The following is a 23,754-nucleotide window of genomic DNA, read 5'->3' on the forward strand; positions in this document are numbered from 1 at the left end:
AATTCCTTACAATTTTCGATCAATTTATCACCGACCTGTATCTGATTTAGCTCCAAGCCCGCTCATTTATTTTTTCTCTCCTGGCTACAATTTTACACATATTTCTGGGCCGGAATCCCGGCCTCGTTTCATTCACTCTCCACCTTACTATTCCCGGAACCAGAAGAAGCGCAAATATTCCCGTGACGTCACCCGGAATGCCCGAATTCTGGCGCTACAAAGGGACGCCTGGCGTCCCGGCGCCTGTTTATCCAGTGTGCTCACAGCATCCAGCGGGAACGGACGTTTCGCGTCGGGAACAACATTTCGTCCAAAACTTTTATCGACTTGTAAGAGGATCGTTTGGTGAGTGCTTTCACATGAGCTGTCTGTGTTAGTGTGAGAGGGATTTTTAAGTGCACCCATTGCACGGATTAATAAAATTGGATTTTTTCCGCGAAAATGTGACCGAAATGTTGGCTGGTCGTAAAACGGGTCATTCCGCACTTGGGATTAATGGACTATTACGGCACTGTGACCTTTATGTTTTCGCAGCAAGTGCATTATCATAAAGCGGGCATAAAGCAGATTTATTTGCATATTTTTATTGCTCACTCAGACGGAAACGAAATTAATTAAAGCTCCAAGACTTGATCTATATTTAAGGGAAAATAAAAACGGAAGCTACAAGATTGTGTGCCAATATTTAATCATGCTTTAAAAATTTTGAAAAAAGTTAAAAAAGCAAGAGAAATAGTATTACATTCGTGTGCAGTAAGTACAATGTGTTCTTAATTGATTGTCATCTAGTCGTCTGTGAAATGCCGCTTTATAGAATTAATGACAGGCATTTAGACCCCAAATATTACCATTCTTTATTTAAGTCTCCAATTCGGAATTAAGCTTCAACAATAAATGTGTTTTCTTGCACAATGTAACTATTAACTTGCATTTTAACGAAATTTTTAAAATTAATTATTTGACAATTTGTAACTGACAGTTATTGACAGAATTCAATTGAGGAGAGCGGCAAAAATTTTTTTTATGTAAATCAATTTCAAAGTTAACCAGATGAGAATCATTTAAAAACACATTGTACATTTTACAGGGCGAAATAAATTTAATACACGAAGTCTCGGCGCATTACTAACTTTGTAAAATTAACTCATAATATTTCTATTTAAGTTTTTGACTGCCACAATTTATTAAAAAATCAAAAATGCTGTTTTTATTAGGCGTAAAAATGATAAGATATCGCAATGTTTACGACCGTCAGTAGGTGGGTAAGAGTTAACTTAATTTTGAAAATTCACTATGTTAGCTGTAAAAAGTGTCAAAAATCTAAAAATAATACCACTTTCGACCAAACTTTTTTTTTTGTCTTATATCTCATTTAATTTTGCAAAATAGTTAACAAAAATGCGTTAAAATGTTGAAATCTAGTAATTTTTTTGGAATAAACAGGTGAAAAACAGCATTGAAGATTGAATTTGGCATTTTTTTCACGTACTTTGGACAAAAATTACATCTGAAAAATGTTCTGGAGCCTTTAAAAAAGACAAAAACACTGAAAGGTTTGGGAGAATATGAGTTTTTTAGGCAAAAAAGTGGTTCAAATCAAGAGAAAACTAGAACGAAGTCGCTAATTGATATTTTTTGTAACAAGATTTTGCGAAATCTTGCAAAGATAACAATACTTTTGGCTCAGATTTCAACTAATTTTAATAAAATATTCAAGTCTAATTGAAAGAAAAAAGCAAAAAAAAGGTGCAGATGTCAAAACTTTTTTTAGCTCAAAATAGCTTCAAAAATCAAAAAAATATATTTTTTTCCTTTTAATTTATTTCTGATTCATTAGAAAAAATAGCAAAACGCCTAAAAATGCTGAAATCTATTGATTTTTTTTAGGTTAAACATTTTTAAAAACTGTATTTTAGAATTAATTTTATGTTTTTTTTATTGCGTTTTCAGATAAAAAACGGTATTAAACTCCTGAAAAAAAATAAAAACACGGTCTCGTTCAACCGAATTTGGTGATTTTTCTGCTTCGGTTTGCAACATTGCAAAAAAGTGTTTAAAGGCATAAAACAGACAAAAACAACACAATTTTAAAAATGGAGCTGTATTTTTTATTTAGGCGTGTTTCTAATATGATTTTTGACCGTCTTCAGGCATAATTTGGAGAATTTAAGTGTGTTTATTAACAATTGACCTTCTTATCAAGGGTTCATATTTTCCAAACTATTGAGAGAATTAACTTTAAAATCAGTTCTTAAGAAAAAAAGATTTTACTTTTTGGTCTAAAACTAAAAGTCTTTGAGAAAAACGTGCCAGGACCGTAAAATTGTTAATTAAAACTATTATTTTTATCTCTATGTCTGACTGTCTTCAAGTTATTACAACTTGTAAAATAAAAACAAATGCATTGTAAAAATATGAAATGCGTCAAAAGCAAATAAATTCAAATTTGTTAACGACAAAAATTTAATGAGTTTTTTCAATTTATGTGTTTTTATTGACAAGGTAAATAAAGCATCAAATTAAATTATTTATTTATTTATTAAGCCAAACTAGAAACCTGAACACATACCTAATTTTTGCTACTAATGACTATTCTACTATTTTTATTTTACAGAACCATAATTTTCGCTATAGAGATATTAAAAAAATTTTTGGCAAGTAAAATCCTTAGCTCATAATAATATACATTTTTTAATTTTTTTTGGAAAATAAAAAATCTATTGTTTCTAAAACGGTCCGTAAAGTTAACTTAATAGTTCGTAAAGTAGTGCTTTTACTAAATGTGTTTTCTCTAAATTTTGTTGGCTTTAAGTTATTCAAAGAATAAATCAATTTTTTTCTCAACTTGAGAATTGAATTTTACAAGAAATATATTACAAGAATTTTTATTGATAACGTAAAAGTGTCACTTACTTTATTTGTCTAGTCAGATAGAATACAAAAAAATATTTTAGCGAAGTTTTAAATTTTAAATCAAACAGCAAACCTTAACACATAAAGCCTAACTTTTGCTCCTAATAATATATTCGACTATTTTTTTAATGACCAAAAAAATCCATTGTTTCTGAAACCGTTCGTAAAGTTAACAAAACAGTTCACAAAATAGTACTTTTACTAAGTAACTTTTCTCTAAATTATTTAGACTTAAACCGTAAATAAATCAATTATTTTCACCAGAAAGATTCCATTCACACAAAAACAATTACCTAATTGCTTCAAACTGCGAGAACCGAAATTTTTTACCACATGACTTGAAAATGATTAATTCCACCCCACACACAAAAACTTTGTAATATTTGAAACGAATCGTTCAAGCTGTATGTTTCCAAGTGTTCCATTATGAAAGCATAAAGTTTCGGTCCAAGTCCATCAATATCGACACAGAAAAAGCTTTTCAATAAGCGAAAATAGCGTCTAAATAATAAACAAGTTTACCTCCGGCAGTAAACAATCCGTTTTTTAATAAAGTAAAGTGTAGGCCGACCAAACTTTGTTGCTCGTAATTAGCAGTAACTGAATAATGGTTAATTAGAGTGTTTTTCGGGTTATTCTGACACACCTTTCCGGACCAGACGTATTGATTTATTATTCTCTAGTCTAGAATTTTGTTTAAATTAACAGTTTGCTAATTAAGTGCTTGCAAATTGCAAACTTCGTTTTTGTGGAAAAATCTAATTAAATTAGTGGCGCTAGAAATGGTGGAGGCGCCGGGCAAATATTACACATTTTGAACAAAATTCCTGTCTTGGAAATAGAGACGTAAAATAGGAAACATGTTCAAGTTTGCAGCCCTGTTCCACTCAATTTTTATCAAGCAAAATAAAGCAAGAGCACGCTCTCAACTCGGTTATCGTCTATCAAAGCAAGTCGTGGAAGAAAAAACAATTAAAATAACGGCCAACTCAACTACAAAGACTGTTTCATGCCAGGGACACTAGATTATAGTCATTGGTGCGTCTCTCAAACAATTGAAAAAGTTTGACACTTTGGTGGCCAATAATCGATAAGTTTTATTTACGTCCAAAGTACACAAAGCCGTTATCTGGGTCGCCAAATTTACAACAATTTATCGCACCCAAGCTGTCACACTGACCATAGTTTTACAAACTTATTATTATGACTTGGAAATTGTTTTCGGATGTAAATGAGCCGTTAAAGCGAAAAGAACTAGGCTGGCAAACTTCCAAATTCCCAACTAAATTCTATCCGAACTTAATTGCGAGCAAGCGTTTTGTTTTGTGTAAGTTGCACAGACTGATTTAAGCTACGATATAATGGGATCAAGTGTGCCTGGCTATATATTTGACAGTTTTGACAATCAAAGCCGCCCATGATTGATCTCTCGAAAAACACTGAAAAAGTGTTGCTAGTTTATTTAGCCAGCACTCAGGGCGTCTCAAGACGACTCGAAAGCTCTTCACTTCGTCGTTGTTTTCGTTCGAATTTGAGTCCATTGAGAAATTACAAAAGCACCAACTTTAATAACTTTTGCATAATTAAATTTGAACGCCTTTCTTGATAGAATATGTAACAAGTTCGCGTCTAGAAAGACAAAAATGGGGTTTGACATTTGACAGATTTATTATCCTGTTCTTGGTTGCATGTCACTGTAATATCTTTCCCTTTCGGAATATAAATGAGAGTCAAATCTCACCCAAGGCCGACTCGATTACGTTCTTTTTTTAATTGTCGGTTTGTTACTCAACACAGGTCTGAAAAAACGTTTTATCGATCTTGTGCCGAAAATTCGCATTCGCATGCTGGCGTAAATTGGGTGCACATCGCGAATGCTCGTCTCTATGTAATATGAGCGTTCCCCCAAGACTTGTTATCTAAGTTTTGATGTCAAGTATTTGCGTTTCGTGTAAATTAACTCATTTGACACAGATTTGGCAGTTTAGCTAATGGAATAGATCATAGCTGAATCGCTGGTTAGGAAAGGTGTGCAATTTGTACGAGATAAGTGCACGATCGATCCGTGCACTATTATTATGCAGTCGGTGTTTTATGTAAAGGAGCGGGATGTGACCTATGGCTGAATTGAGTTCACCTGACACTCAGAGAACGAGAATTTAGTGGTTATATGATGATGGATTTGTTACATTATTGATTTTATTCGCGATTTAGCGAACATATCGTTTGCATGATGTTACAAGCTTTGGGTTTGACTGCCTCAAACGTTAATTGATATCGACCCAAAATTATATATTTAAATTTGGACATGTACCTTAAATAACGCGCTAAAACCGACTTTGTGTCAGTGAGAAGCAAGGGTTTATTACAAATAATTGTTTTTCCACGAGTGTACAAAGCAATTTATTCACACATTTTCGAAATTAACTACAAGACAAACTTGTTTCTTTAAACGGAACACTCTATATTTTTTGCATTTTCTGATGTAGATTTTAAAATTATAATGATTTTGACCTAAACTTATTTTACTGACCGATTTTTTAGATGTTTTATTTTTTTTAACAAAAGAGTTTTTTTTAAATGTGTTGCTCAAAAACTAAGAGCCAGTTTATAGTAGAGTTCCTTTATTGGGAGAGTTGGGACACTGACCGTCAAACCGAGCCAATTTTGTATTATGTGGATTAGGTATATATTTCTATCCTTTTTTATTAAAATTTTTGTTAGTAACTTACGTCAGAGGTTTATGTCGAAAATAATTTCAAGGTTATAATTTTTGTCAAATGCATAAAATGACATAATTTTACGTCAAATTTAACCAGGGACGTAGAAAACGTAGAAATTTTGGGATTAATATTTAAAAAAAGAAAATAATTGAATACCTACCAATATTAATGTTCACATTTCTGAAATTTTTTGATATTTGTTTAATATTAAATACATAACTTAAAACATACTTCAATGCTAAAAATGCTTTTCTTTCAGTCACAATTTTCAGTTAAACATTTCGTCCAAAAAATTGGTCATCAAGAACCCTTCATATTTCCTGTCGTCTTTTTAAATTTTTTAAAAAATGACATTGAAGGTGTTCTCGTATGGAAAACTTAACAAAATCGTGAATTCCCAATAACTTTATAATTTGGAACAGAATCTAAAGTTCACGTAGATGCTAAAGGCGGCCAAGCAGCGACAGGTTCAGCTTTCCTAAAAATTAGAACCAATTTTGGGTTCAAGTACCTACGTATTTTACAAATGCATAGACAAATTCCCAAAATCTCATAGACTTTGTACATAACATTATTTAGACAATCCACTTTTCTAAATGCTTGTTAATAATAAACGTAAAACTTGGCAGGAAAGGTTCAATTTCTCTCTTTTTCATCGATGATTACCATTTCTTAAAGTTAAGGAAAAAATGTTTATGATGAAGAGTTTAGACGTAAAATTCTTGTACTTGCAAAGAAATCTCTTTTAAAATTTGGAGTTCATATAAAAAAAAAACAGTGAATTGACGACGACTGCCAGTCTAAACCATTTCTAAACGCAGTTAGTCGACGAAAAATGGAAACATTTTTTGACAAATTTATTTGACTTTTCGCCAAATTTCAAATGTAACACCACTGATTTCTATCCCAATTTGTTTTTTTACACATTCCAACCGACCAATATAGGAACTCTAGTGTTTATAGAAAGCTCTGTTAAAATTTAATTCGTTGTTAAAAGCTAACAACGCGAATGGACCAATCAAATTGCTTCACTTTGGTCACATGAACAGATAATCACGCATTTAATTACAGATTAACATAATGACGCTTCTATAAGCCGACCCTAAGATTCTTAGAAAAGTGGCACTTTTACCACTTTAAGGAAAAATGTTTGAAGTTTAAGAAAATATAGTTTTTTAGCTCACTGCAAAAAAGCAGAAAAAAAATTAAGAGGTTTGTTAAAAGTTGAATAACTTAAAAATTATAATTGGAACAACCAATTTTTTATTTTTGCATTTAAATGACCTTTAAGTTGTTTTAATTTAGTTAAGTGTCGCTTCTTGTTGATAATTCAAAATTTTTTCAGTTTAAACATTAATATAAAAATCATTAAAGTGGTGGAAGTCCTACCTTCGTAGAAATCTTAGTTTTCGAGCAATATATTTAAAAAAATCGTGATTTTGTTAATAGTTTGAAGGCTGTCGTTATGCAACGAGTGTATGCGAGTTGCATACTTAGACACCAGAAAACTTTAAGCGTTTTCGCATAAGTGTTATTCAAATTTTTTTTTGTTGGAACATTTGAATTTAAAACACGTTGCTATGGGAAGCGAGTTTTAAAATAGTGAAAACATTAATTTATAACACGATGTTGCAATGCGAATGTGTTTTAAAATAGTAAAAACATGTTGCTTTCGTAAACGTGTTTTAAAATAGTGTTTATAATCTAGGATTCAAATATTAAAAAAAGGCTTAAAACGTTAAACAAAAAAAAAACATTAATTTGGAAAACTACATTCAAAAATGTAAAAAATGCCTAATTTAATAAACAGTTTTGTAAATAATTTATTACGCAACCTATTTATTTGAAAATAAAATTATTTACTGAAAAAAGTGAGACGCCATTGCTTTCTAAAGTGGAAAATATGCACGACTTGTATTTTCACAGAATGTGCACTATAAAGACAATTTATTTTACATATTATTTCCATTTTTACGACTTTGAACGTTACAAATTCTATTTTATGTATTATTTAAGGGCGTAAAAAAACAATATTATGGATAATGGCTCTTTGTTTTCCAATGTATTTTAATTAAATACCGACTTAATTAATTGCTGTCAAGACATCGCACACTAATTTATTATTATTTCGAATCATACGCTCAATAAAATTTCCGACCACAGTGGCCTATGACTTTCAGATTATGGTGGCAACACTGAATAATGCATAGGGAACTTGCTAAGCTGGACATCTTCAGTCTCCATGTTTTTCAGTCCTGCCAACTTTATTTCAAAGTCTCTGTATAATTTGATCAGAAATTTAATTGAACAAATAGTAGGTACTTTTTTCAGGAGTAGAAAATTTTTGTCATCAAACTCAAATTAAACGAACGAAAAAATTAACAGTGTTTTTCAGAAAGTAAAGTTTAGGATTCTTAAGGGAAAATTTCAGGTTATTACTTATTTATTATTTATTTTAGTTTCTACAGGTGATAAAAAATGTTGCACAAACACTGTTAAGTACAAAAATAAATTTAATTTTTAGTATACAATTTTTTTAATTTGTTTTCTTTAGCAACGGTATTGATTGTTGCTCTTTTGTTTCCAATGACGTCGAGCTTGCAAGTTTTTTACATGTTTGTACATCATAAGATATTAATGTGTTTTTTTTTTTTCAACATAATGTTGACAGACCTTATTACTCGTAATTTTTGATAGCTGTAAAAAATAAAATGAGTGACATTAAACATCAAAACACATTAATTGGCAATGATTACAGTCAAAATAAAACTATATTTAGTCACAATTAAAAAAAAAAGTGGCTTCACGTCACCAGTCATTCTAAAAAATCTAACATTTGTTGTGAAAATAATTTGTTCTTTATGAGTTTTAAACTATTTTTTATCAACTCTTTTGAGTAGTTAAATAGCACTTTAATTATGCAAGATTAGATAAAATGTTTAAAATTTATTTTATTCAATCAAATTCACACATTCTAACATAAAAATGTGACGGGTTAATAACTTTTTTCTATTAAACTTAAGTCAAGCTAAATAAAAAATGTCTATCTATTTGTAAAAACTAACCTTCTCACACTTAGATAAACAATTTCTTTATCGTCTTGTATAAATAATAGGCTATTTTTAAATTAAATTAAATTTAAGCGCTCAGTTTTCTATAGATTGCTAAGGATAAAAAAGATCGTTTTATCTTTTATGACTTATAAAGCCGTACAACTTTTACTTTATGAAACAAAGTTTGCATGTGGGGCAACCTTCGTAAATTGCAAAACAAAAATGGCGTTTTATCTAGACATTGCCAACATAAACAGTTTAAAAATCTCTAAAAATGGTGGATGCGCCGGGCGAGAGTGCCGCTAACGGTGCAGTTCTGCCAACGTATTTTTATTGTTATGGATTCGAAAACTGCTTGGAACTGTGCCACAAAAAATACATTTCCGTTGAAACACACAGAAAATTTATAGAACGTCCTTTGCCAGAATGAATGCTTTTGACAAGTTTCTTTATCTGCGATTTTTCGCCTGAAATCTCATTAAACATTTGTATAGTCCAATCAAGGCGTTGCAATCGACATGTAAACACTATTGAAACATTCACCTTTGTCGCCTATTTCCGGTCTAATGAGTCGAGTTTCGCACACTTGGAATATTTCCAATCAATCGTGTGTGCGAGATTGAATTCGACAAAAAGAAGCCTTGCGCGAATTTCCATTAGGAAAAAGTGCGGAAAACATCGATCACGTGACGGCCCACATTGATTAAAAAACAGTGTTTATTTTTGACACCTGTCAATTTGTATAATGAAGTATGCACTGCTACCAATACGACAGAAAAAACGCCACCAACTTATCAACGTCGGCTTAAATCCTCCGGTTTGGATAAGCTTACAGTTTAATCTTTTAAGACGCCGGTTTTAGATTGTGTTTGCTTGCTGCGACCGCACTGATTTCGTAATATTACAAAAAGGCACGACATCAAATAAAGCTTCCACGCATTTTTCCATTCAAACATTTTATAATTAAAACGCGGCGCGCATTGTCCGCGCTTTTTAATAAAAACACGCCGTTTGCCACAAACAAGAAGCGACTAGTAATTTCTGACACGTGACGATTTTTTGCAATTAGCGACGACATTAACTGAATAAATGGACGGCGAGCTAATGAGACGCTTTGTTTTGCGCAACTACTAAACTTTTTCTGTTGTTTCTACATGCTACAGGGATTTATTTATTAAAAATAACGAGCTCAAGTTCATTGATGCGCAAAACTTAATTGCTACGTGTTGTCTAGCAACAGATACATAAAAAAAATAAAAGCTTCTAAAAAGGAACTGTTGCTGTTGTTTAGAAATGCAATACAGGGTGATTCTTTTAACGTATACATTAGACACTTTACTTTCTAATACAGCAAGAGCTTTAAAATTTTGTACTCGCTCCAAATTGACTATTTTGAGTTTGATTAAGTTATTTTCAAAAGGGCAGAGCTTTGGGAACTGCAAGAAATTGACGCTAAATTTGAAATTTGAAATAATAACCACACATTTTTAATGCACCTTCAGAAACCTTCATCTTAGGACATGTCAGGTCAGGTCAGGTCAAGTCAGTAATCCACTGTAGACTCACCTTGTATTGTGGTTATATAACTGCCCTTATACCTCGGTTATATCTCGATTACGTATCGTTATCTAATCATTATCTACGCGTGGTTATGTTGCGGTTATACAACTGCCTTTACATCTCGCTTATATTGCGGTTAAATAACTGTTATACTGCGCTATATAACCATTTTTATATTTTTTGTATAAGTTTTTATCTATACAACTAAAAACTCTTTAGATAACTTATATTGTTTTGTTAATATAAAATGCCGAAAACATATCAAATATAACTATAATATCTTAGACCACCGATACATAAATTGGATCTAGCATACGCTATATTGCATCACAAATATCGAAGTTATATAACCGTCATATAACCTTTGCTATATAATTCAGACATAACCATGGTTAGATAACCGATGCATACACCAAATCTACCATGGGCTATAATGCTAAAGAAACATAACCGTAATCTACCTAACCATCTTAGACTACCGATATATAAATTGAATTTAGCATACGCTATATTGTATCAAAAATGTCGAAGTTACATAACCGTCATATAACTTTTGCTACATTAGCCAGACATAACCATGGTTAGATAACCGATGCATACACTAAATCTAACATATGCTATAATTCTAAAGAAACATAACCGTAATATAACCATCTTAGACCACCGATATATAAATTGAATGTAGCATACGCTATATTGCATCACAAATATCGAAGTTATATAACCGTCATATAACTTTTGCTACATTAGCCAGACATAACCATGGTTAGATAACCGAAGCATACACTAAATCTAACATGGGCTATAATGCTAAAGAAACATAACCGTAATATAACCATCTTAGACCACCGATATATAAATTGAATTTAGCATACGGTACATTGCATCACAAATATCAAAGTTATATAACCGTCATATAACTTTTGCTATTTAAGCCAGACATAACCATGGTTAGATAGCAGATGCATACACTAAATCTAACATGGGCTATAATTCTAAAGAAACATAACCGTAATATAACCATCTTAAACCACCGATATATAAATTAAATTTAGCATACGCTATATTGCATCACAAATATCAAAGTTATATAACCGTCATATAACTTTTGCTATTTAAGCCAGACATAACCATGGTTAGATAACCGATGCATACACTAAATCTAACATGGGCTATAATTCTAAAGAAACATAACCGTAATATAACCATCTTAGACCACCGATATATAAATTGAATTTAGCATACGCTATATTGCATCACAAATCAAAGTTATATAAGCGTCATATAACCTTTGCTATAAATGCCAGATATAATCATGGTTAGATAACACTAAATCTAGCATGAACAATAATTCTAAAGAAACATAACCGTAATATAACCATCTTAAACCACCGATATATAAATTAAATTTAGCATACGCTATATTGCATCACAAATATCAAAGTTATATAACCGTCATATAACTTTTGCTATTTAAGCCAGACATAACCATGGTTAGATAACCGATGCATACACTAAATCTAACATGGGCTATAATTCTAAAGAAACATAACCGTAATATAACCATCTTAGACCACCGATATATAAATTGAATTTAGCATGCGCTATATTGCATCACAAATATCAAAGTTATATAACCGTCATATAACTTTTGCTATATAAGCCAGACAACCATGGTAAGATAACCGAATCATACACTAATTCTAACATGGGCTATAATGCTTAAGAAATATTATCTAACCGTAATATAACCATGGTTATATACGTTAAACATAACCATGGTTAAATAACCGTTATATAAGCTGGGTCTAACATAACATAAATAGTTAGGTTTGGGTGTAGCAGTTATTTAACCATTTGAAAAACCTGTGCTATAGTTATTTTTTGATCATCATTTTCAAATAATCATAGTAGCCTTCCAACTAAACAGTTAACAATTTTCAAAATTTTGGAAGACCCTTCGAACTTTTGGTTGTTATCAAATGCACAATAAATTATTCACTTATTGTAAGGGGTTTAAGTGCTGTGATATTTTGAATAAACCCCTGCATACCAAAATTTTTATAAGAAAAAAAACTTACGTCAAAAACTGTGACGAATAAATTTTAACAGCTTGGGCACATTTTACTTACTTTTATAACGATCGATCATATACAAAATTTTAAAGCTTTTGCCATATTAGAAATTAAAAAGATTCTAATGTAGGCTCTAAAAAAATCGGTCTGTACATAAATTAGGGTGGCAACACTGTCCAGGCGCTTTTTTGTCCAAATATTTTGTTTAGAAAATTCGTGTTTGCAGAGGCTTTGAGCACATTTCCTCCCGTGTCAAATCTCATTATTCTCGATAAAAAACCGAATGTAAATATCGAACAATAGCGGCAGCTTAATGTTTCTGCAATGTGCTTTCGAGTTAAAGCTGCACGTTCGTCTCTTTTTTGTGTCAGGTTCTATTTCCAGGACAAAACCCATTTCTGAGAGCGAGTGCAATATTCACGCGACTTGTAAAGATTTGTAAAATCAATAAATTGTATAACTTAATCAAGCATGCAATAAACGGATTTAATTTGATGTTCGCTTAACTGGAGTTGACCGCAGGCGGTTGGTACTACTGGGGATAATTAACTGTCAATAGGTCACAGGACTCACATTTTGATCTTGTTTCGTACCGAAAGCCTCTTACTTTGGGAACATTAGATTAGAGCTAAATCTTTGCACGAGTCATTTAATCTTCTCCTGATATGGCCTTAATTATACCCTTGACATTTTTGTTTTTTGTTGGAAGGCGGCCATTTTGGAATCGGCGGAATTAGGGACAATTACGTCTAAAGCGGTGGTAAATTAGTGGCCACACTGTTAAACTCAACGCCAAGCTGATAACTTAACAAATGGACGTGTAAATCTTAATCACGGGTTAAATTTTAAATACTCTTATTATCTCTGACGTCGCTCTCATTAAATTTGCATTAAGCCTATCTCTGCTATTCGTAATTTGTGATAATAAATCAAAGCGTACATGTGTCACGAGGATAATGGTAATGGTGTGGCGTTAACCACAAATTGTAGCGATTTTATTGGTAATAAAGGCACACATGGGTTCTGTGTCGATGTAAAATCTGTTTTTAATTCCTTTACGAAGAGATTAAACGGTAATTAAATAAATAAATCAAAGGTTTAAAAAACGGCCTCCTGTTATTGTCCTTTATCTGTTCCTATTTCGTTAAGCACTTTCTTTACCCCAAATGTCGGCATTCAGAATAATTGCCAGCTTTACTTTTCCAAATAATCGGACATTTATGTTAAGTGGCAACGCTTCTGTAATTTTATTTATCAGTAAAATTTGTTCCGTTTTACGAATAAATTGAATGATTTTTTCTCTCATTATGAAATAAATTATACGACGTTTTATTGCACCATTGACATTTATTGTGAATTATATCCTTCAAAAAAAGCAAAAATACCGTAATAATAAAATGAATTGCGTCTTTCCAAATGTGCTTCGGAATGATAAAGGTTTTTATTGTTTTCTTTATGTCTGATTCTATCACGCCAAGTTCTTTTTTTCCTGGCTTTTAGCGTTTATAGGTGTCGTGAACATTATTTATTATCATTAGTAACATTTTAGCCGTGGTGGAAACACTGTATTAAAATTGCCAGGCACATCCACCATTTTTAATACATAATTTAAAAGAAAAACGCGCATTTTTTTAAGTTAAAAATTGATTAGATACAAAAAATTAAACAAAATACTACAAAATAATTGCTTTGTTTACAGTGCCTTCGCACTGTTTACATAATTATGTATCGTTTTTTATTTTCAAAGGTTTGTATTTATTATTGACAGATATAATTAGATCTGTTTAATTTAATAACTGTCTAAACGCTTCCATCGTGTTTATTACGAATCTATGAAAACGTCTTAATGTTAGATACGCTTTATATATAATATTTTTTTCATATAATATTTTTTTCTTAGTCATTTAGAAAAATGCAAAAAATACATAAAAATAATCGCATTTGCTGTTTTCTACAGTGATATGAATATTTCAGACCAGATAAAGAATGTCAAATTAAATAAAAAAAAAGCAAAAAATGGTTGTGACAGCAAATTAAATAAAAATTAAAAATTAAGAAAAATTGAAAGCTGCTCCGATATTTTTGAATCACTCTGTATATGTCCAATCCAATAGCACGTCGAGCAATTTTGTGTACATTTTTCTATAATTACAGGTATTGTAAACATTATTTAGCTTACTACTATTATTTAAGTAATGTTGAAAATTTCCCGGCGCATCCACCATTTTGCACCAGTGCTTTTTCTGCAATATGAAATTTCATTTTAAATTCTCGCTGTTTGCTTTCCTTCAGCAAGTTTTATATTGGATAAAATAAATAAAATTCAGTTTGTTATAGATGTTAAATTCAAAAATATAAAAATACAAAAGTACATTAAAAGTTCGTTAACATAACAAAGCCAAATATAATCCTTCCTCCTCATTACGCTGGTTGATAACAACATTTCAAGCCTGATAAAAAACTTCCAAATAAATAAAAAAACAAAAATTAAGATGGTTGGGTCAGCAAATAAATGAAAATTAAAAATTAAGCAAAATTGAAAGCTGGTCCAATATTTTTAAATCACTCTGAATATGTCAAATCCTATAGCACGCCGAGCATTTTTTTTGTACATTTTCCTATAATTAAAGGTATTGCAAACATTATTTGGCTTGTTACTAATATTTAAGTAATGTTAAAACTTTCCCGGCGCATCCACCATTTTTACATAAGTGATTTTCTACTATACAAAATTTCATCTTAAAGTCTCGCTGTTTGCTTTCTTTCAGAAAGTTTTATATTGAATAAAATGAATAAAATTCAGCTTGTTCTATATGTTAAATCCAAATATAAAATTACAGAAGTACATCAAAATTTTGTTAACATAACGAAACCAATTATTATCCTTCCTCTTCATTACGCTGGATGATATAAATCCTTCAAACCAGATAAATCTCGTCCAAGTGAATTAAAAAAAGCAAAAATTAAGATGGCTGGGGCAGCAAATTAAATAAAAATTAAAAATTAAGAAAAATTGAAAGCTGTTCGATATTTTTGAATCACTCTATATATGTCCAATACTATAGCACGTCGAGCAATTTTTTATACATTTTTCTATAATTAAACGTATTGCAAACATTATTTAGCTTACTACTATTATTTAAGTAATGTTGAAAATTTCCCGGCGCCTCCACCATTTTTGCACCAGTACTTTTTCTGCAATATAAAATTTCATTTTAAAGTTTCGCTGTTTGCTTTCTTTCAGCAAGTTTTCTATGGATAAAATAAATAAAATTCAGCTTGTTATAGATGTTAATTTCAAATATAAAAATACAAAAGTACATTAAAATTTTGTTAACATAAAAAAGCCAAATATTATCTTTCCTGCTCATTACGCTCAGGCCAGATAAAAAACTTCCCAATAAATAAAAAAAAAACAAAAATTAAGATGGTTGGGTCAGCAAATAAATAAAAATAAAAAATTAAGAAAAATTGAAAGTTGGTCCAATATTTTTGAATCACTCTGTATATGTCCAATCCTATAGCACGTCGAATATTTTTTTGTACATGTTTTTTACAATTAAAGGTATCGTAAACATTATTTAGCTTGCTACTATTATTTAAACAATGTTAAAATTTTCCCGGCGCATCCACCATTTTTGCATGAATAATTTTCTACAATGCGAAATTTCATTTTAAAGTCTCGCAGTTAGCTTTCTTTCAGCAAGTTTTATACTTAATAAAATGAATAAAATTCAGCTTGTTCTACATGTTAAATCCAAATATAAAATTACAAAAGTGCATCAAAATTTTGTTAACATAACAAAACCAATTATTATCCTTCCTCTTCATTACGCTGGATGATATAAATACTTCAAACCAGATAAACCTCATCCAAGTGAATTAAAAAAAGCAAAAATTAAGATGGCTGAGGCAGCAAATTATATAAAAATTAAAAATTAAGAAAAATTGAAAGCTGTATATGTCCAATCTTATAGCACGTCGAGCAGTTTTTTGTACATTTGTCTATAATTAAACGTATTGCAAACATTATTTAGCTTACTACTATTATTTAAGTAATGTTGAAATTTTCCCGGCGCCTCCACCATTTTTGCACCAGTGCTTCTTCTGCAATAAAAGTTTCATTTTAAAGTCTTGCTATTTTGCTTTCTTTCTGCAAGTTTTATATCGAATAAAATGAATAAAATTCAGCTTGTTCTAGATCTTAAATCCAAATATAAAATTACAAAAGTACATCAAAATTTTGTTAACATAAAAAAAAAGCAAAAATTAAGATGACTGGTGCAGCAAATTAAATAAGAATTACAAATTAAGGAAAATTGAAAGAGTCCGATATGTATGTATCACTCTGTATATGTTCAATTCTATAGCACGTCGAGCATTTTTTGTACATATTTCTGCAATAAAAGGTATTGCAAACATTACTTAGCTTGCTACTAATATTTAAGTTATGTTGGAATTTCCCGGCGCATCCACCATTTTTGCTTCAGTGATTTTCTACAATGCAAAATTTCATTTTAAAGTCTCGCAGTTAGCTTTCTTTCAGCACGTTTTATACTTGATAAAATGAATAAAATTCCGCTTGTTATAGATGTTAAATCCAAATATAAAATTACAAAAATACGTCATCAAAATTTTGTTAACATGATAAAGCCTTCGTCCTTATTACGTTCCAAGTTTTATAGTAATTTAAAATTCTTTTTTAAATCTTTTATAAAGCTTACTTTATCATATTCTCAAGAAAAAAATATAAAAACGAAGACAATAATTTAATCAAGACTTTTCTGGAGTGCGTTAAAACGCTAACAGTTTTATTATTTTTTGCAACTTTGAGTTAAATTTATTCCAAAACAGCAGAGTTGACGTAACAAGATAGTCAAACTTCTTTCGAAGCGTCAATATTGCCAATGATTTTGAGGAAAAAACCCTCGCCTACTCAGAACCAACAATTTTCAAGGTCGTAAATATCCGTTCCATTGTGTAAAGTTGGCATCGGGTCGTGTTTACTTTCCCAGTACCGTTTGCAGTTGTGCCAACCACGCCTAAACAAATTCGTACTTGAGTTATAATTCCTCAATTTGAATTAAACTCTCTAAACACATACACACACACGAAGGGAGATTTATGCGTTTTGTGAAATCCGCTAGTTTATGAATCAAAGGAATGAATATTTCACCTGAATTCAGTGTGCGGAACCGTCGTCTGAAACAAGGTTTATTTTCAGGTTGAATGCGGTCCACAACGTAGAGAAATACAACGTAGGGTAAACCGCCCACCTACAAAATGCCGGTTGGAGGCAGAGTCGCTGGGAAAGTTACCGGATATATCTCCAACGGATATAATGGTGAGGGAGAAGCGAATGAGAGCCAATTTATTTTTTCCGAGTCTGGTAGAGATTTGGACGAAAAAACAACTATAAATTAATTCGGTTCAATTTAAAAAAATACAAAATAAAAAGTTATTTATTGTAGCCATTCCAGGAATAATACAACCTGACACCGAAAATTTCAAAATAATTTTAGAAAAGTTTCTTTCGTTTTATATTTCATGTATTTTGCAATAAAAAAGTTTTCTGGTCATTTAAGTAAGTAAATAAATTGAGTAGTATTATTACTTTTTTACTGTCCCGTCCGTTATCGCAAACATAAAATGTTGTTCCTATTTCTTACGTTGTTAAACAAAACCCCAAATTTTTAATTTCCACTGTCTAATTTTAATATTGTTAAAGTCTTTAATAATTATAAGACTTGTATAAATAAATTTTTTAGAGCTATTTTCACACACTATATTTTTTTGTCCCGTCCGTCATGTGCAAACAAAATGTAAATTAATCGGTAGTCGTTACATATTGCCTTGTTCTTTGGTTTTGTGTTAAAAGTTTCAACATCTTCTAGTTTTTACTCCAAAAAAATTGTTGGAATTAGTGCCTTTTAAATTAGTAGAATTTTTGAGCGAGTGCTCAAAAATAAAAATGAGAGTTTTTTTGTGTTTAAAAATTTGTATTTCTTTTTTCTGCTCGTATATCAAATTTTACAAATGTGACTCCAATCGTAGATTGCAAAAAGTTGACGGGGACTAAGTTTCCATAAAGAAAAAACCACTTCTACTGATACTGTTCATAAAAAGTGAAAATAGAATGGCTTTAAAATTTAAAAGTTTGCTTTGTAGCTCATTTTTTATACAGTAAAACCACCTTTAATGGACACCTCCGAAGTACGGACATCTCACCACAACGGACAATCAAAGATTCCCCATAAGTGTCCGTTGTTGAGAGGTTTTACTGTATTTGAAAATAATTTTAACTGATGCAAGAAGTTAGAAGTTAGAAGCTAATGCTTTGATGAAAAATATTAATGTTTTAATTATTTCCAAATTAATTTAACTCGCTGGTACAACTTATATAAAGCTGGAAAAATATAAATCAGAATTAGAAATTTGAAACACTTTGATTTCTCAAATATTTTTTTTAATTATTGTCATCTAGATAATCCGATAATAACTCAAAAAATCAAATTTTCTACCTTACACAGAAATAAAGACCGAATCTTTAAAAAAATTTCAAAATTTTTAAAAACTTTTTTCAAAGTCAAAAAAAATTATTTTGTTAAAAACATAAATATTTTTATTTTTTATTTTTCATAAATTCTTAAATTCACCTGTTGTATCCTAAATGTGTTTTAAACATCCTAAGATTGAGTTTAATTTTCCTTATTTAAAATAGAATATTTTTTCGGTTTTTTATTATTAGCATTTAGATAAACAATAAATCGGATTCTTCAAATTAATAGTAACTTTACCAAGAGATTTTTTGATTCTCTGGCTTCCAATCTCTTTCATTTTCATAGTTTATTCTTATTGGTTCTACCACAAAATTTTTAAGTTTTTCAGTATTTCACTTTTTGTTTCTTAATTTCCCTATATTTTATATTTATTTTTTAAATTTTATCAGTTTTGTTCCACTATCTTACTCTTCTTTTCTTTTTTTCTTTTCTTTTTTTACTTTGTAGTTCTATACTTTTTTAATTTATCACCCTTTCAGTCACTTAATTCTACTAAAATTTAATCTCACGGTTTTTCATTTTTAGCTTTTCAGTTTTATAGTTTTTTAGTCACTTAGTAGTGTTTCAGTTTATTAGTGTTTCCCTTTTAGAGTTCTACATTTGTTTCAGTTTCTCAGTTTTTCAGTCGCTTATTTCTTCAGAATTTCAATTCCAATATTTTTTAGTTTTTTGTGTTTAATTTTTTTAGTTTCTTAGCATTAAAGTTAAACTTTGTCAGGTTTTGTGTCTATAGTTTAGGGACATAGAAGATAGAAGATTTAAGTTAAATATAGTAGACTTCTATTTAATATAGAAGGTCTGGCAACCCTAGATCTGTCACTTGTTGAAGTTATTAAACTCGTGAATAAAGTGTAAATTTTTGTGGACAAATTAGTTAAAGACAAACTTTATAAAACATTCTGGATATAAAAATCTACTGACAATAGAAATTAATTCAATGCAAAAATATTGGTAATCCAGAAATGCCAGATTTTAGTCTGTACTAGTATGTATTTCTATACAGTGAGTTCGTTTTATACGTATCTCAAAAAATTGTACAAAAAAACGAATTAATTTTACAACAGCAAGTTTATGTTCAACAGTTAATTAACTTTTTCATAGCTTCTTTTCTTTATGTCTGATTCTATCACGTCAAGTTCTTTTTTTCCTGGCTTTTAGCGTTTATTGGTGTCGTGAACATTATTTATTATCATTAGTAACATTTTAGCCGTGGTGGTAACACTGTGTTAAAATTGCCAGGCGCATCCACCATTTTTAATACAAAATTTAAAAAGAAAAACTCGCATTTTTTTAAGTTTAAAAATAAATTAGAAACCAAAAAATAAAACAAAATAAAACTACAAAATAATTGCTTTGTTTCTGAAAACTGCAGTTATATTATTTCATATCAGAAAGAAGGACCTAACACTGGTTTAATTTCGGTGGTTTGTGCAAACAAGTGACGCTGAGCATTCGCACTGTTTACATAATTGCGTATCGTTTTTTATTCTCAAGGGTTTGTATTTATTACTGACAGTTATAATCATATCTGTTTAATTTAATAACAGTCTAAACGCTTCCATCGTGTTTATTACGAATCTATGAAAACGTTTTAATGTTAGATACGCTTTATAGACACTCATTTAATAATTTTTCTGAATTCTTTGGAAAAATACAGAAAATACATAAAAATAATCGCATTTGCTGTTTTCTACAGTGATATGAATATTTCAGACCAGATAAAAAATGTCCAATTAAATTAAAAAAAAGCAAAAATTGGTTGTGGCAGCAAATTAAATAAAAATTAAAAATTAAGAAAAATTGAAAGCTGGTCCGATATTTTTGAATCACTCTGTATATGTTCAATCCTTTAGCACGTCGAGCAATTTTTTGTACATTTTTCTATATTTAAAAGTATTGCAAACATTATTTAGCTTGATACTATTATTTAAGTAAATGTTGAAAATTTCCCGGCGCATCCACCATTTTTGCACCAGTGCTTTTTCCGCAATATAAAATTTCATTTTAAAGTTTCGCTGTTTGCTTTCTTTCAGCAAGTTTTCCATTGGATAAAATAAATAAAATTCAGCTTGTTATAGATGTTAAATCCAAATATAAAAATACAAAAGTACATTAAAATTTCGTTAACATAACGAAGCCAAATATTATCCTTCCTGCACATTACGCTCAACCCAGATAAAAAACTTCCAAATAAATAAAAAAAATCAAAAATTAAGATGGTTGGGTCAGCAAATAAATAAAAATTAAAAATTAAGAATTAAAGAAATTAAATTAAATATAATTAAATTAAAGAATTAAAATTTTATTTTTTTTACTTTAAAGATTTTGCGTCGATAGTTTAGGGACATAGAAGATAGAAGATTTTAGTTAAATATAGTAGACTTCTATTTAATCTAGGTCAGGCAACACTAGATCTGTCACTTGTTGAAGTTATTAAACTTGTGAATAAAGTGTAAATTTTTGTGGACAAATTAGTTAAAGACAAACTATATAAAAAAATTCTGGATATAAAAATCTACTGACAATAAAAATTAATTCAATGCAAATATTGGTAATGCAGAAATGCCAGATTTTAGTCTGTACTAGTACGTATTTCTACACAGTGAGTTCATTTATAAGTGTCTCAAAAAATTGTACAAAAAAACGAATTAATTTTACAACAGCAAATTTATGTTCAACAGTTAATTGCAATAAAATTTGTGTTTTCATTTTTTCTTTGATAAAAATTGTAAATGACCAGCTTTTAATACCTAATTTCTGTTTTTGACACCTAAATAAAGATTTTAACTTCCTAAAAATCCCGTCTCTAGATATAAGGATGAAACGTATCTCATCTTCCTTTTTTGCAGCATTATTCTCAAACGTGCCTCCGGTAGAACATTTCAATCCCTCATTTCCGCCTCTTTCCGTCTCCTTCCATAGATGATTTAATAATTAGGCCAGTTTTAATAAGCCCGATTTAATTAAACTCGTCAAAATCAATCAATATTGTTTCAGGTCGCTCCTACCAGGGAATCAACGAAGAGATCATTTGGGTCAGCATAGGCATGGGAATCGCCATCGCTGTCCTAATCACGATAGCACTTTGCTACATTATGCGAGAAAAGTGTATTCAGAGGCGAGAATACTACATCACGGCATGAATCGTCCCCCTTTGATTAATTAAACATTAGTTATTACTGAATTAGCGCGTAGTCTCTTCCTGTATATAAGTACATTTAGAATTTCAAATTGCTCACTAAACTTGCCATTTAAACGCATCAAATTAAAAAAGCGACAATAATGAGTTTGCCGGATTTCTTGTTGAGTTTCGCTGTCCAACTAACTCTAGACTGAACCAAAAGCTCGGTAAGTTAAAGTCTTATGTGATAAAAACAAGCTAAATGACCATGCCAGGGTAGCATTAGTCCTAGTCGAAGTTTCCCGAGCGCCCCCGTGGTAAATTTAAATCAATTACAAGCGAAACGTCAATTAATGAAAACACCAAAGTTGGCGAACGCAGGTGCACCCACATTAAGAAAATTAAGTCACTAATGTAATCCCAAACTTCGCGAAAAACGCTATCAGAGCTGAGCTTCAATGATAAGAAACCGTTTTCGTTTATTTTCCCTGGAGAACTTGTCGTAAAATTTGTCTCGCTGGATGAGATCCCACATTAGGGGAAAAACTCGAAATAAAATCGTGTGGCGACTCTTCATACAGTTGCGCCAACTTAAATCGATGCTTCGATAAACCGGAATAAATTTGAAATTCAAAGTACACTTGGATTTACCACGGGGCTGTAGGCCTATGTAATCTTTGTCCTTTTCTGTGGACCAATACGTAAATCTGTGTAACTAGATGTAAATGTGAAAGGTAGTTTAGTCGTTTTAAATATGCTTTTCGAGACTTTATTATATGAGTTCCAACACCGATACGACTTTTTATTTCTCCTCTTCGAACACGACTCAATAAACGAAGTTCAGTGAACGAAATGCGCCGCTTTTCGAGACTTGACAAAATCCTCTCACTTCACATAACGAGAAATAGTTCTCTAAAGTGAAATAAACGAAATGACAGAGCCAACTGCGCCACCAAATTTAAAAATTAAAAATCTGGTTAGGGAATTACATCAAATTAAATTAAAAGTCCAAATCAATATTTGGGGCCTAGACTTGAATACTTGAAATAAATTATTATGAAAGACATTGAGCCGTATGAATAAAGTGAAATAAATGCTTTTACTTGTAATAGTAAAAGATAGACATAATTTATTTCATGAGAGAGAAAGAGATAAAACTATAGTAAAAGCTTTTGCTACATTTTATTCATACTAACCATTGAATCAAAGAAAGTGATTAAAAAAAATTAAAAAAATTAATAAGTTAAAAATAAGTGTTTTTTCAAGACTATTCAAAATAGGTAAGTGCAAAATAGTTCAAAATCAAAACTGTAAAGCAATTTTACAAAAAAATGTTTTTTTGATATTATTCAAATTAATAAAAAAGGGTGCTTAGGCAACAACTTAAAGAAAATGAATAAACTGGGAAAATTTTGTTGTCATAGAAGTTTATTGTTTCTATTGTAAGAGTTTTTAGTTAATCACTTAATAAAATACCCAAAGTATTTAATAAATACTATAAATAAATAAATAATAATAAATAATAAATAAGAGTTAAAAAGATCTTCGGAAAGAAGAAAATTTTATGTTTATATCTTTGTATGTTCCTTGACCGCTAGGAACATATTTTTTTGCAGAAGATTCTTCAATGAACTTGGATTCTAATAACGAATGTACACAAGCTTTGGTCTTGACAAAAGAAAACAGAAAATGCAGTTTTCTTGTAACTTGTGTGTAGTGAAGTTTTTAAGATGCGAGTTTTTTTTAAAG

The 23,754-nt window shown here is 30.4% G+C and overlaps 1 protein-coding gene across 1 annotated transcript; it reads left to right on the forward strand.

Moving 5' to 3' along the window:
- The first annotated feature begins 222 nt into the window (after positions 1-222).
- LOC662419 (uncharacterized protein) lies at positions 223-22,796 on the forward strand. Its single transcript, XM_968516.4, has 3 exons — positions 223-345; positions 17,549-17,668; positions 21,882-22,796. The coding sequence occupies exons 2-3, from the start codon at positions 17,608-17,610 to the stop codon at positions 22,025-22,027; spliced, it is 207 nt and encodes a 68-aa protein (XP_973609.1). The 5' UTR covers positions 223-345; positions 17,549-17,607; the 3' UTR covers positions 22,028-22,796.
- The last annotated feature ends 958 nt before the right edge of the window (positions 22,797-23,754 follow it).

This window comes from Tribolium castaneum, chromosome 6 (genome assembly GCF_031307605.1).
Source record: "Tribolium castaneum strain GA2 chromosome 6, icTriCast1.1, whole genome shotgun sequence".
Classification (NCBI taxonomy): domain Eukaryota; kingdom Metazoa; phylum Arthropoda; class Insecta; order Coleoptera; family Tenebrionidae; genus Tribolium; species Tribolium castaneum.

Coding starts and splice junctions, on each gene's coding strand:
- LOC662419 (XM_968516.4), top strand. CDS start 17,608: ATGCCGGTTGGAGGCAGAGTCGCTGGGAAAGTTACCGGATATATCTCC. Junction 17,669..21,881: donor TATCTCCAACGGATATAATG/GTGAGGGAGAAG, acceptor ATATTGTTTCAG/GTCGCTCCTACCAGGGAATC.